We start from the raw sequence: 15,305 nt of genomic DNA, 5'->3' as shown, positions 1-15,305 counted from the left end.
GTTGGATTTTGTTGAATGACCTTTCAACATCTATGGAGAAGAATAAATGTGTTTTCTTCTTAGATTTATGAATATAGTGAATTATATTAGTGGATTTTCTTATGTTAAACCATCCTTGCATTCCTGAAATATGTATCACTTAGTCATGTTTAATTCTGTTTGCTAAAATTTAATTTCATGTTTTTATTGATATTTATAAGTGATATTGGTCTTTATTTTTGTAATCTTTATCAGATCAGATAAGTATCATTGTAATTTTGCTCCCTGAAAATGAATTTGGAAAAATGTTTTTGTTTCTATGGTTTGGAACAGTTTAAGTACTTTTGGGGTTGTCTCACATGCATCAGTGGAATTTTGATTTATAGAGGTGACTGAGGGAAAACATGGAGTGATCAGTGCCATTGAAATGATTATTTATTACTTATATTTCCTGAGAGAAGGGGACATACCACACTATGCAGGGCTACGAAGGAAGCACCAGATTTTGTCAGGAGTCAGAAGCAGGAGCTAAAGGAAAGCCTAGACCAGAGCCATTATTGACCTTTTATGGAAAAGACAAGGCAGGGCAGAGTAAACGGTTTAGGATTGGCTAGATTGAGTAATTTCAGTAGGCTTTGGGGACTAGGGGCTGTCCGTTGTTGTCTGGTATGTGGTCTTGAGTTGATTTAATAGTGGGGAATTATTGGCTTGTGTATAAAAGTTAGGTAGTGGTTGGCTTGCATATGAGACATGTTTTCTGAAGTAAGTTTACCGCCTTAAGGAATTAGCTGGTCCTGAGAGGGCAGTCTCTCTCTCTCTGTGTATAAGCACACCCTCCAACTCCCCTCCCAAAATATCAAAACATGAAAGATAAAGTAAAAGACATGATTAATACAGGGGTTATCTGGTTTTTGAAGGCTTATACTGGTGCTTTTTGGTAAGATTAACTCTGATAACTATTTCATCTTTGGATTTTGTTTAAACTTTTATTTCTACACAGTCAAGTTTAAGAAATTTTCCTATTCTATATATTTGGTGTATTTTCTAGAAAAAAAATTGCTCAAGTTGTGCAAGTTTTTGTGTATTTGTTGGCACTCTTTTGTTCCTTTCCTTTGCTTTATTTTTCTAATCCTTTGAGTTCAATGTTTATTTCATTTAATTTTATTTTTTGTTTTGATATTAAAGCGTCTCAGTTTTCATCAGATTGCTATTTTAGTTGCATTCGTTAGCTTCTGACTTGTGCTTTCATTAATTTTTTTTAGATTTTTTTGATTTTATTAGTATTTGCCCTCTGACCCAAGTTATTTACTTTTTAAAAAAATAGCAGATAGAATGGATTTCTTTTTTTTTGGTTAATTCTAGTTTTATTGCATTGCAATTGTATAATTTTGTCTGTATTTTTTCATTATGGTTTTTACTGTGGTTTTCTTCATGACTTAATACACATATATGGTCATTTTTGTGACTATTCCATGTGTAGTTAAAAGAAGCTGTTCTCTCTGAATGCAGAGTTATCTTCTAGCAATAAGGTAAACTTTATTATGTTTTTTAGGGTGTCCGTAACCTTTTCATTCTCTTGATTGAAAGTGTAATGTTCCCTGTTGTGGTGTTTGTCTGTTTCTCCATATATCTCATGGAATTTCTTCTTTGTAAAGATGGCTGCTATGATAAGTGGTACATAACTATTTATAATAGTTATATCTTTACTCGGAATTGAAGTAAATTATATGCCTTTAGCATTTTAAAATACTCCCCCCCTTTTTTTAGTGATTTAATGCTTTTTATTCCCTACTTCTTCACCAACATTTCCTAATCATCTCATAGATGAAGTTCATCTTCCAGTAGATTCTTTAAAAACAACTTGGAATTATGGTGTTCTCTGAGTTCACCCATCTTACAAACTGGTTTTGTATAATTTTGTTACAAAATATGTAGTTTGGATGGATATAAAATCCTTGACTCACACTTTCTTTCCTTCAGCTTCTGAAAAAATGTTACTCTACTTAGTCTTACTTTTGTATCTTGTTCCCCTTTCTCCTCTGGGTCCTTTTTCTCTCTTGCTCTCTGCTGAACCTTTTGAGAGTCAGTTACAGAAATTACCAGACTTTTATTCCCGAATACTTCGATGTGTATCATGTAAGAACATTCTTCTTTGTAATCATAATACAACTATCACACTACAGAAATTTAATATTAATATAATGCTAACTAATAATGTAATCTGTAATCAGATTTCCCCAGTTTTCACAATAGTGTCCTTTATACCTGGATTTTTTTTATTTCAATCCAGGATCCCATCAGGGATAACTCATTGCACTTAGTTGTTAAACCTTTTTGGTCTTTAATCTAGAAAAATTCTTCATTTTTTTCTTTTGTTTTTTGTCTTTTTATGACTTTTTTTTTTGAGACAGATTCACTGTTGTTGCCCAGTCTGGAGTGCAATGATGCAATCTTGGCTCACTGCAGCCTTTGCCTCCTGGGTTCAAGCAATTCTCCTGACTCAGCCTCCCGAGTAGCTGGGATTACAGGCACCCGCTACCACACCCAGCTAATTTTTATATTTTAGAAGAGGTGGGGTTTTACTATGTTGGTCAGATAGGTCTTGAACTCCTGACCTCAGGTGATCTGCCTGCCTCGGCCTCCCAAAGTGCTGGGATTACAGGTGTGAGCCACCGTGCCCGGCTGATACGGCCATTTTTTAAAAGTCAGCATTTTATAGGTTGCCTCTCAATTTGGATATGTATAGTTTATTTGTGATTAGATATAAGTTAAGTGTATCATTAGCAAGTGTTTTGCATAGATGATGTTGTGTCCCTCTCAGTGTAATACATCAGGAGATACATGATATATTTATCCCAAGGTTGGTTTGTTTTTCTCTTTTAAGTAGACTTTATTTTTTAGAGCAGTGGGTTTACAACATGATTGACCAGAAACCCACAATAAAATTGACCAGAAAGTACAGAAAGTTACCATATACAACCCACTCTATCCCAAACATGCATAGCCTCCCTGTCAACATCCAGCACTAGAGTGGTACATTTGTTACAGTTTTTAAACTTACATTGATAGATCATTATCACCCAAAGTCCATAGTTTACCATAGGGTTCATTCTTGATGTTGTACATTCTGTGGTTTTTGAAAAACGTGTAATGACATGTATCTTCCATTATAGTAGCATACAGAATAGTTTAACTGCTCTAAAAATCCTTTGTGCTGTCCTTTTCACCCCTCCGCAACCACCAACTTTTTTTTTTTCTTTTTTTTGAGATGGAGTTTTACTCTTGTTGCCCAGGCTGGAGTGCAATGGCATGATCTCAGCTCACCGCAACTTCTGCCTGCTGCAACCTCCACCTCCTGGTTCGAACAGTTTTCCTGCCTCAGCCTCCCAAGTAGCTGGGATTACAAGCATGTGCCACCATGTCTGACTAATTTTGTATTTTTAGTAGACACAGGTTTCTCCATGTTGGTCAGGCTGGTCTCAAACTCCTAACCTCAGATGATCCACCCGCCTCGGCCTCCCAAAGTGCTGGGATTACAGGCGTGAGCCACCACTCCCGGCCTGCAACCACCAACTTTTTTACTGACCTCATAGATTGCCTTTTCCAGAATGTCATATAGTTGGAATCATAAAGTTTGTTGCTTTTTCTGATTGGCTTCTTTTACTTAGTAATTAGCATGTAAGGTTCTTCTGTATCTTTTTATGGCTTGATAGCTCATTTCTTTGTAGTACTGAATAATACTCTGTTGTCTAGATGTATCACAGTTTATCCATCCACCTATGGAAGGACATCTTGGTTGCTTCCAAGTTTTGACAATTATGAATAAAGCTGCTGTAAAAAGTGTAACATTTTGCATTCTCATCAGCACTTGATAAGCGTTCTTGTTGCTTCCAATCTGTGTATCTTCTTTGATGAGATGTCTGTTCAGGTCTTTTGCCTGGTGTTTGAATTTATTTAGAGTTTTAAGAGTTCTTTCTATATTTTGGATGACAGTTCTTTATTGTATATGTCAGCAGTCCTCAACCTTTTTGGCACTCGGGCCTGGTTTTGTGGAAGACAATTTTTCCATCGACTGGAGTTGGGGCAGGTGGTTTTGGGGTGATTCAAGCGCATTACATTTATCGTGCACTTTATTTCTATTATTATTACATTGTAATATATAATGAAATAATTGTACAATTCATCATAATGTAGAATCAGTGAGAGCCCTGAGCTTGTTTTCCTGCAATTAGACGTTCCCATCTGGGGGTTTTACGGGATACCGTGACAGATCATCAGGCCTTAGATTCTCCTAAGGAGTGTGCAACCTAGATCTCTCACATGCACATTTCACAATAAGGGTTCGTGCTTCTATGAGAATCTAATGCTGTCACTGATCTGACAGGATACAGAGCTTAGGCAGTAATGTGAGTGATGGGGAGCAGCTGTAAATACAGATGAAGCTTAACTAACTCACCTGCCATTCACCTCCTGCTGTGCATCCCAATCTAACAGGCCACAGACCAGTATTCAGGGTTGGGGACCCCCGATATATATGATTTGCAAATATTTTCTCAGTGTCCGTGGCTTCTCTTTTCATTCTCTTGACAATGTCTTTCACAAAGCAAAAAGTTTTAATTTAGTGACATTCAGCTTATCAATTTTTTCTTTTATGGATCATGCCTTTGGTGTCATGTCTAAAAAGTCATCACCATACCCAATGCCATCTAGGTTTTCTCCTGTGTTACCTTTTAGAAAGTTTATAGTTTTGCATTTTGCATTTATGATGCATTTCAAGATAATTTTTGTGAAATGTATAAGGTCTATATCTAGATTTACTTTTCTTCTTTTTTGCATGTGGATGTCTAGTTCTAGCATGACTTGTTGAAAAAATTTTTTCTCCATTGTATTGCCTTTGCTCCTTTTTCAAAGATCAGTTGACTATAGTTTTGTGGGTCTATGTTTACACTCTCTAATTCTGTTCCATTGATGTATTTGTCTTTTCTTTCACCATTGCCACATTGTCGTGATTACTGTAGCTTTATAGTAAGTCTTGAAGTTGGTAGTGTTAGTCCTTCAGTTTGTTTTTCTCTGTCAATATTGTGTTGCCTATATTGATTTTAGGTACTATGGAATATTATTCACAACTTTACTGATTCATAAGGTACACAGATATTTGGCTGAACATTATTTCTGGGTGTGTCTGCGAGTATGTTTCCAAATGAGATTGACATTTGAATCTGTAGACTGAGTAAAGCAGATTGCTGTCTCTATTGTGAGGCCTTTTTTGAGGCCTTCCCTCTAGCTGGCACTTCGGTTCTTAGGCCTTTGAACTTGGGCTACAACTTATAAAATGGTTCTCAAGCCTTTTTGGACTTGGACCAGAACTTATAAAATAGTTCTCAAGCCTTTGTACTTGGATTGGAACTATACCATGAGGTTTCCTGGTTTTACAGCTTAGGCATAGCAGATTGTGGGACATTTCAGTCAGCATAATCACAGGAGCCAATTCCTTATTATAAATCTCTTTTTAGATATCTATTTATATGTGTATATATATATGTACAGATATAATACATTTATCCTATTGGGTTTTTTCCTCTGAATATATGAATGGTTTATGCACTACAATTACAGTATTGAGTATTCTGAATTTAACTATGTATGTACCTTTACCAGTGAGTTTTGTATTATACTTTCAGATGATTTCTTATTGTGTGTTAGCATCCTTTTCTTTCAAGTTGAAAAATTCTCCTTAGCATTTCTGGTAAGGTAGGTCTGGTATGAAGTCCTTCATGTTTTGTTTGTCTACATATTTCTCGTTTGTGTTTGAAGAATAGCTTTGCTGGGTATAGTATTCTCAGTTGAAAGTTGTTTCCTTTTTTTTTTTCCTTCATATTCATTGAATATGTCATCTCATTCCCTCTTGGCCTGTAAGATTTCTACTGAGAAGTGTGCTGCCAGATGTATTGGAGCTCCTTCATTTGTTACCTGTTTCTTTTCTCTTACTGCTTTTAGGATCCTTTCTTTGTCCTTAACCTGTAAGAGTTTGATTTTATGCCTTGAAGGTAGTCTTATTTGGGTTGAATCTGCTTGGTGTTCTTTGATGTTATAACTGCATATTTGTATCATTCTCTAGGTTTGGAAAACTTATTATTTCTTTCAATAAACTTTCTACCCCAATCTCTTTCTGTATTTCCCCTTTAAGGCCAATAACTCTTAGATTTGCCCTTTTGAGGCTATTTTCCAGACTTTTAAGCATACTTCATTCTTTTTCACTCCTGTTTTCTTTTTCTCCCCTGAGTCTGTATTTTGAAATAGCCTGTCTTTGAGCTAATTCTTTCTTCTGGTTGATCCATTCTGTTTACATAGTAATACATATTTTTGTTCATTAATTGAATATTTCAGCTTCAGGATTTCTGTAGGATTCTTTAAATTATATTAATCTCTTTGTTAAATTTCCCTGAAAGATGTATGAATTCCTTCTCTGTTTTTTTGAAGTTTGTTGAGATTCCTCAAAAAGCTGTTTGGAATTCCCTGAGAAGTCATATATCTGTACTACTCCAGGATTGGTCACTGGTGCCTCATTTAGTCTCTTTGGTGAGGTCATCTTCTCTTGACTGTTCTTGATGCTTGTGGATGTTTTTCAGTGTCTGGGCATAGAAGAGTTAGATACTTCTTCCAGTCTTTGTAGTCTGGACTTGTTAGTATCCATCATTTTTCAGAGGGCCTTCTAAGCTTTCAGAGTTAAAGTAGTATCTAAGCCTGTGGTCACTGTAACCATTTCAGCCCTAGAGGGCACTCTAAGCCCAGGTATGCTGCACCTTCTGCACATTCCTGAATTCCCAGTCCTAATGGACTTAAAGATAAGGGAGAAGTTGCTGGGTTCCCAGGCAAAATCCCTCTTCTTCCTCCAAGTGGAATGAGTGTCTCTTTATGCTGGGCTGGCCGGAGTTGGGGAAGAGGTGACACAGAAAATCATGTGGCCACCACAGCTGGCCTCATGCTGGGTCATTTTTGAACTGCCGTTGATGTTTACTGAAGGCCCAAGGCCACTTTAGTCAGCAGGTGATTAATCCTGCGGGGACTTGGGTCCATCCCCCCAGGGCAGAGGATTCCCTTCTGTCCCAGGGTGAGTCTAGAAGTGCCATATGGCACAAGAGCCTGGAATCGGGGCTTAGGATTCTGACTGATGCTTTGTTTTACTGTGGCTGGGCTGGTGTCTGGGTTGCAAGGCAAAGTCTCCTATACCCTTCCTCTCCTTCCCCCAAGTGGAAGAAGTCTCTACACTGCACTGCCTAGAATTGGGGGAGGGGTGATGCAGGCATTCCCATGGCCACCACAGCTGGTGTCACACTTGGTTGTAGTACCCTGGGCCCACAGCCTCTGCTGAGACCAGCACAGCACTGGGGCTTACCCAAAGATTACAGTTGCTGTGGTGTGGCTGCCACTGACATTTATTGGGAGCCCAAGGCCACTTTATTCAGCCAGTAGTGAAGCCGACTAGGACTCAGATTTCTCCCACTGGGGCAGGAGATATCTGTCTGTCTGTTCAAGGATGGTCTAAATGCCCCCTGTGGGCACCAATAGATTTCTGTCCAGTGCTGTGTTCCACTGTGATAGGGCAATGTGGAGTTCCAGTGCAAAGTCCCACAATTTCATTCTCCCTCCCCAAAGCACAAAGTTTATCTCTCTGGGGTGTGCTGCCTGGGCTTGGGAGAGGGATGGTATAGACAGTTCAAGACTGTTCTTCCTATCCTCTTCAATGCATCTTTTCTTGTTAGGCTAAAACCAGGTACTGTGATCTCTTAACTGATTTAGTTCTTATGAAGGTGCTTTTTTGTGTGAATAGTTACTCAGTTTGATATTCTTGCAGGTCTGGGTGGTGATTGTTGGAAGATTCTGTTTGGCCACCTTTTCATACATTTCTCTGTTTTATGCAGTCCTCATCTAACTCTGTACTTTGGCCTCCAATGCCAATTCAGTCTCAGATTTTTATTTTTTCAATAACAGGTAAAATGCAGTGTTATTTTTTATTTCCTTGTTATGCCATAGGTATGAACGGTAAGTGCTTTTATTTGCTCTCTTTATTGATCTGTATTTTTTTTTTTTTGAGGGTATATGGAGATAATTGGAATTTAGATGGTTGTCATTATTCTATGAGAACCTAGAATTTTAGCCCTTTAAGTATTTTATTGCCAAATTTCTTAGTAGCTGTTAAGTTAGACCACATAAAATTGCAATTTTTGTAGCTCAAGAACTTTTGAATATCACCAGTTTTATATGGTTCTACCTGATAGAAACATAAGCTTTTAGTATAATTTCAAGTTGATAAAGTCTACATTTTTATCAACTTTACTGAGGTATAATTTATATACAATAAAATGCATCCATCTAGTGTACAGTTAGTGGGTATTTACAATTGTCTACACTTACGTAACCACCACCACTATCAAGATATAGAACATTTTTCTCCAGAAAGCTCCCTTGTACCCCTTTGCACTCATCCCCACACCCTACCCCAGGCAGCCTCTAAACTGCTCTCTGTCATTAGATTAGATTTGTAAAGACCGCATTTTAAAACTGACCTATGGATCTTGCATGATTTGAAGCTTGCACACCTTGACTCTCCTTCCTCTCTATATGTCCACTAGGCTCAGGGCTTTTTCTTTTGAGAATAGGTCCACTCATCTTCTGCCTAGTACTTTAAACTTCATGTACCTTGAACTAAGGTACACATCTGAAGATTCATTCTGCTTTTCTCTTTCATGTCTTTGCTTATGCTGTCCTTTCTGCCTAGAAAGTTTCCACTCAACTTTACTTTCCTGGCTTATTCCTACTTACCTTTCTAAAATCAATTTATATTGCTGATTTTAGATTGGGCTAGGTACTTCATTTATAGAAATAACTATCTTTGTTTATCTGTTTATCTCTATCAATCATGTTTTTTATTGTTATATATAATAATTATTTGTGTCCTTTACTGAGGTAGCTTCTTGAGGTTAAGAATTATGCCTTCTGCAATTTGGCCATCATACACCTCTACACATGATACATACTTAATAAATGTTTAATTCATGCTGAATAAGTTTCAACTTCTGCATATAGAGTTAAAACTAAATCTACATAGTATAAGTTAAAGAAGTCTTACATAATAGGAACTAAGAAAAACTGAAGTTGAACTAATGGGTTCCTGTAAGCGTGAGAAATGGGCATAGTTCCCTTGGACCATAGTTGCACTTGCTGAAACCAGTTTTGCGTGAATTCTTTGCTCTTCAGTTCTTCTCTTGCCATGTATTTTTGGAACTTCACCAAACAATGTCTGTGGAGAATGATAAAGTAGCTTTGTGTAAAGTGTGAGCTATATGTAGTAAATTAAGTACAAAGAAGAAGAAAAATGAGCTCTCTATATATACACACAAATATATATACAGAGATATACACATACATACACACACACACACACACACACACTCATCCTGACTTTGTTATCATAAACCAAGAGGGACCTCAAGAACAGCTGTTGGGTTATCTGTCTACTACTAGCAAAGCCAGCTCGAAATTAACTGTGACTACTATTCCTTCTGGATGTTGTCACTGCATGGTAGACTTATGTAAGCTTTGCTGGAGGAAGTTTTAGTCAAGAGAGAAGTTCAGTGAAACATGTACAGGCACATCTGTAATCCTGAAAAAACATGTTTTTTATTTACTAAACATAATTTGTGATCATTCTTTATTGTATAGTAATTTTTAAAATTTTGAAAGTGCTACAAGGTGCTCAAACTTATCTCAGTTTGACATTTTCAAAGCAGAAATCTTAAATTTGAAAGTTTCCCATCTTGATTAATAAAAGCCAATTTTTTCTGTCTTATTTTATAGTCATACACAGTATGTTAAAATACAGCCTTATTTTTACTTGTAGTGTATGCAGAGAATATTTCCAAAATGGTGGGAAGAGAAAAGCACTTGAGAAAGATGAAAAAAGAGCTGTACTTGCCACTAAGACCACTCCAGCCTTAAATATGCATGAGTCTTCTAAACTTGAAGGTCATTTAACCAACCTCAGCTTTACAAACCCTGAATTTATAACTGAGTAAGTATACTTTTTCTACTTTGATTATCCTGGATAACTGTATTAATGTAAAATAATGCAGTGGTTCATACTAAACAATGAGCAGTTTACTTGCTCCTCCAGTAGTTACATGATAGGCTGAGAAATGCAGATAGGTAATATTATTAAATTAAAAACTAGCATAAAATTGTAAGAGCTATCTGGAAAACTAGTGGTTCTGTAGCATGTGTTGTTCTAACTAGAAAATGAAAAAGAATAGTTCCATAAATATGATTATATAATTACATATTATGTTAATTATATATATTACATATATGTTATGGCTATATGTGTATATATAACATAATTGTTATATAATAGTATTATATAGTTATAATGTACAGTGTAATATATAATTATATAACAATATGTAATTCTTATGTAATTATCAAAACAAAGAATCAAAACAGAAAAATCCAATTAAACCGTTTAAAGTGGCTGTCCACTAAGAATTTACGAATAAGGAAAAATAATGGAAGGTTATTAATAAAACCAATTGCCATTGTTTTATTGTTGATAAGCAAATCTGCCTGCTAGTAAGATTGTATGCATATAGGCACAAATTTTGTAAGTATATGACGATTATAATCCAGTTAATTATTAGTACAGGCATACCTCATTTATTGTGCTTTGCTTTATTGTACTTCGCAGATACTACATTTTTTACAAATTGAAGGTTTGTGGCAACCCTGAGTCAAGCAAGTCCTTTTGCACCATTTTCCCAATAGCATATACTCACTGTGGCTCTGTGATATGATTTAACTGTGTCCCCACCCAAATCTCATCTTGAGTTGTAGCTCCAATAATCTCGTGTGTTGTGGGAGGGACCTGGTGGGAAATAATTGAATCATGGGGGTGGTTTCCCCCATACTGTTCCCATGGTAGTGAATAAGGCTCATGAGATCTGATGGTTTTATAAGGGGTTTCCCCTTTTGCTTGGCTCTCATTCTCTCTTGCCTGCTACCATGTAAGATATGCCTTTCTCCTTCCACCATGATTGTGAGGCCTCCCCAGCAACAAGGAGCTGTGAGTCCATTAAACCTCTTTTTCTTTATAAATTACCCAGGCTCGGGCATGTCTTTGTCAGCAGCATGAAAATGCACTAGTACACTGTCACGTTTTGGTAATTCTCACAATATTTCAAACTTTTTCATTATTATGATGTCTGTTTTGGTGATTTGTGATCAGTGATCTTTGATGTTACTGTTGAGATTGTTTAGGGGCACCATGTAGGACAGTGAACTTATCATCCATATAAAACAGTGAACTTATTCAATAAATGTCATGTGTGTTCTAACTGCTCCATGGATCTACTGTTTCCCAGTCTCTCTCCCCTCTTCTCTCTCCCCACTCCTTCTTCTCTTGCTCCCGCCCTTCCCTCCCTCTTCCCCCTCACCCCCAGGCCTCTCTATTCCATAAGACACTAGGGAAATTTGGCCAGTTAATAAACCTACAATGACTTTCAAGTATTCAAGTAAAAAGAGGCACATGTCTCTGACTCTAAATCAAAAGCTAGAAGTGATTAAACTTAGGTAGGCATGTCAAAAGTTGATATAGGCTGAAAGCTAGGCCTTTTCTGCCAAAGAGTTAACCAAATTGTGAATTCAAAAGAAAAGTCATTTTCTTTTATTTATTTATTTGTTTTATTTTATTTTATTTTATTTTATTTTATTTTATTTTATTTTATTTTATTTGAGACAGAGTCTTGCTCTGTCGCCCAGGCTGGAGTGCAGTGGCGCGATCTTGGCTCACCGCAAGCTCTGCCTTCCAGGTTCATGCCATTCTCCTGCTTCAGCCTCCCGAGTAGCTGGGACTACAGATGCTCGCCACCACGCCCAGCCAATTTTTGTATTTTTGGTAGAAACGGGGTTTCACCATGTTGGCCAGGATGGTCTGGATCTCTTGACCTCGTGATCTGCCTGCCTCGGCCTCCCATAGTGAAGGAAAAGTTATTTTTAAAATTAAAAGTGCTATTCAGTGAACATGGAAATGAGAAGAAAGTAAAACAACTTTATTGCTGATGTGGAGAAAGTTTGAGTGGTCTGGATACAAGATGAAACCAACCACAGCATTTCCTTAAGCCAATACCTAATCCAGAGCAAGGGTCTAATTCTCTTCAATTCTTTGAAGGCTAAGAGAGGTGAGGAAGCTTCAGAAGAAAGTTTGAAGTTAGCAGAGGTTGGTTCATGAGGTCTAAGAAGCCATCTCCATGACATAAAGTGCAAGGTAAAGCAGCAAGTGGTGATTTAGAAGCTGCAGCAAGTTATCCAGAAGATCTACCAAAGACCATTCATGGAGGTGGCTATAGTAAACAACTGATTTTTAATGTAGATTTAAAAGCCTTCTATTGGAAGAAGAAGATACCTTTTAGGACTTTCTTGGCTAGAGATCAGAAGTCAATACCTGACTTCAGAGCTTCAAAGGACAGGCAGCCTCTCTTGTTAGGGGCTAATGCAGCGGGTGACTTTACATTGAAGCCAGTGTTCATTTACTGTTTAAAAATCCTAAGGCTCTTAAGAATTACGCTGAAGCTACCCTGCCTGTGCTCTAAATGGAACAAAGTCTAGATGACAGCACATCTGTTTAAAGGACAGTTTACTGAATATTTAAAGCCTACTGTTGAGACCTGCTGCTCAGAAAAAAATATTCCTTTCTTTTTTTTTTTTTTTTTTGAGACGGAGTCTCGCTCTGTCGCCCAGGCTGGAGTGCAGTGGCGCGATCTCGGCTCACTGCAAGCTCCGCCTCTTGGGTTCACGCCATTCTCCTGCCACAGCCTCCGAGTAGCTGGGACTACAGGTGCGCACCACCACGCCTGGCTAATTTTTTGCATTTTTAGTAGAGACAGCGTTTCACCGTGGTAGCCAGGATGGTCTTGATCTCCTGACCTCGTGATCCGCCTGCCTTGGCCTCCCAAAGTGCTGGGATTACAGGCGTGAGCCACCACGCCCGGCAAAATATTCCTTTCAAAATATTACTGCCCTTTGATAATGTACCAGGTCATCCAAGAACTCTGACAATATGTACAAAGAGATGAATGTTGTTTTCATGCCTGCTAATACAACATCCATTCTGCAGCACATGGAACAAGGAGTAATTCAGACTTTCAGGTCATATTATTTTATTTTTTTATTTTTGGAGACAGGGGTCTCACTGTGTTGCCCAGGCTGGAGTGGAGTGGCATGATCACAGCTCACAGGAGCCTTGAACTCCTGGGCTCAAGTGACCCTCCTACCTCAGCCTCCCCAGTAGCTGGCACCACAAGCGTGCACCACCATGCCCAGCTTTTTTTCATTTTTTGTAGAGTATTGCCCAAGCAGGTCTCAAATTTCTGGGCTGAAGCAATCCTCCCGTCTTAGCCTCCCAAAGTGCTGGGATTACAGGCGTGAGTCACTGAGCCTAGCTCAAGTTATGTTATTTAAGAAATACATTTTATAAAGGCTGTAGCTGTCATAGCAATTTCTCTGATGGATCTGGGCAAAGTCCATTAAAACCTTCTGGAAAGGACTCACCATTCTAGATGCCATTAAGAACATTTGTGATTCGTGGGAGCAGGTCAGAATATTAACGTGAATATGAGTTTGGAAGAAGTTTATTCCAAGCCTCATGGATGAAATAACTGCAGATGTGGTGGGGGAAAAAAGTAATAGAACTAAAATTAGAAGTGGAGCCTGAAGATGGGACTGAATTGTTGCAATTTCATGATAAAACTTGAATGGATGAGAAGTTGTTTCTTATGGATGAGCAAAGGAAGTGTTTTTTTGAGATGGCATCTACTGGTGAAGATGCTGTGAACCCTGTTAGAATGACAAAGGATTTTGAATATTATATAAAAGTTGATAAAGCAGTGGTTGGGTTTGAGAGGACTAACCAATTTTAAAAGAAATTATTTGAGTAAAATGCTGTCAAGCAGCATCACATGCTGAGGCTCCAGAAAAATAATTCATGATAGGTACAGTCAATGTATGTGGCAAACTTTAGTGTTGTCTTATTTTTAGAAATTCTGATAGCACCCCAGCTTTCAGCAACCATCGTGCTGATCAATCAGCAGCCATGAGTATCAAGGCAAAGCTTCCACCAGTAAAAAGATTACAACTTGCTGGAGGCTTAAATGATCACTAGCATTTTTTAGCCATAAAGTATTTTAAAATTAAGGTATGAACACTGTTTTTTAGACAATGCTATTGCACGCTTAATAGACTACAGTGTAGTGGAACATAACTTATATGCACTGGAAAACCAAAACAATTGTGTAACTTGCTTTATTGCAGTAGTCTAGAACCAAAGCTGTAGTATCTCTGAGGTACTTAACTGCAATATTAAAATTGTTCCTATACCTTTTTACCCTATTGGTTTGTAGTATCAAGTGTATTTTATTAATTACTTGAAAATGCTAAACTTGAATCGTTTTAGAAATATTCTTGATAGACACAGAAAATAATTATGAAAGTAAGATACTCTTAAGCGGTTCCAAAACTATAGATAACAACAAGCATTACTTTTGGTTACTTTGATTTTAAATCATGTTGAAAATATTATCTAGTTTTAAGCAATTACATTTAAAAATCGAAATATCTTTAATTACTTCTGTAGGGAAGCATAAGGCATCTTTACCTTTATTCAGAGGTTACTACAAAGCCTATAATGTGTAATGACTTACTAAACATCCTTTAACTCACATGTTACTGACATTCTTAAACATTAATATTTTAAGTGTTGGCCAGTTAGAGAAATTATATAGTTATACTTCTATCAAACACAGATATGTATGGAAAATACCAGCTTTAGATTTCTGTATATTTCTTTTTTACAGCTCTGTTATATTGTTGAGATTCCCTTATTTATTGAGTCATTGTTACTGTATTTTCCTTTGATTCTTTAAGCATGATTTCCTTAAATTTGTTGAATATTTTTAAGATTGGGCATATTGATTGACTCATGCCTGTAATCCCAGCACTTTGGAAGGCCAAGACAGGTGGGTTGCTTTAGGCCAGGAGTTCAAGACCAACCTGGACAACATGACAAAACCTGTCTCTAAAAAAAATAACAAAAAAGCCAGGTGTGCTGGCATGTGCCTGTGGTCCCAGCTACTCGGGAGGCTAAGGCAGAAGGATCACTTGAGCCTGGAAGGTGGAGGTTGCAGTGAGTAGAGATCACACCACTCACTGTACTCCAGCCTGGGTGACAGAGTGAGACCCTGTCTTAAGAAAAAAAAGTATATATAAATAATATATATATA

The 15,305-nt window shown here is 37.4% G+C and overlaps 1 protein-coding gene across 1 annotated transcript in view; it reads left to right on the top strand.

Annotated features, from left to right (window-relative positions):
• Positions 1 to 15,305, top strand: part of SAMTOR (S-adenosylmethionine sensor upstream of mTORC1) — a 118,648-nt gene that overhangs the window by 26,820 nt on the left and 76,523 nt on the right. The window contains exon 3 of the mRNA XM_017884164.1: positions 9,881 to 10,051. Within this exon, the coding sequence (XP_017739653.1) occupies positions 9,881 to 10,051 (171 nt within the window). The remainder of the gene's footprint in view (positions 1 to 9,880; positions 10,052 to 15,305) is intronic.

This window comes from Rhinopithecus bieti, unplaced genomic scaffold (assembly GCF_001698545.2).
Source record: "Rhinopithecus bieti isolate Rb0 unplaced genomic scaffold, ASM169854v2 scaffold_14871, whole genome shotgun sequence".
Lineage (NCBI taxonomy): Eukaryota > Metazoa > Chordata > Mammalia > Primates > Cercopithecidae > Rhinopithecus > Rhinopithecus bieti.
The sequence above is the reverse complement of the archived record's forward strand: the minus strand, read 5'-3'. Positions and strand labels throughout refer to the sequence as shown.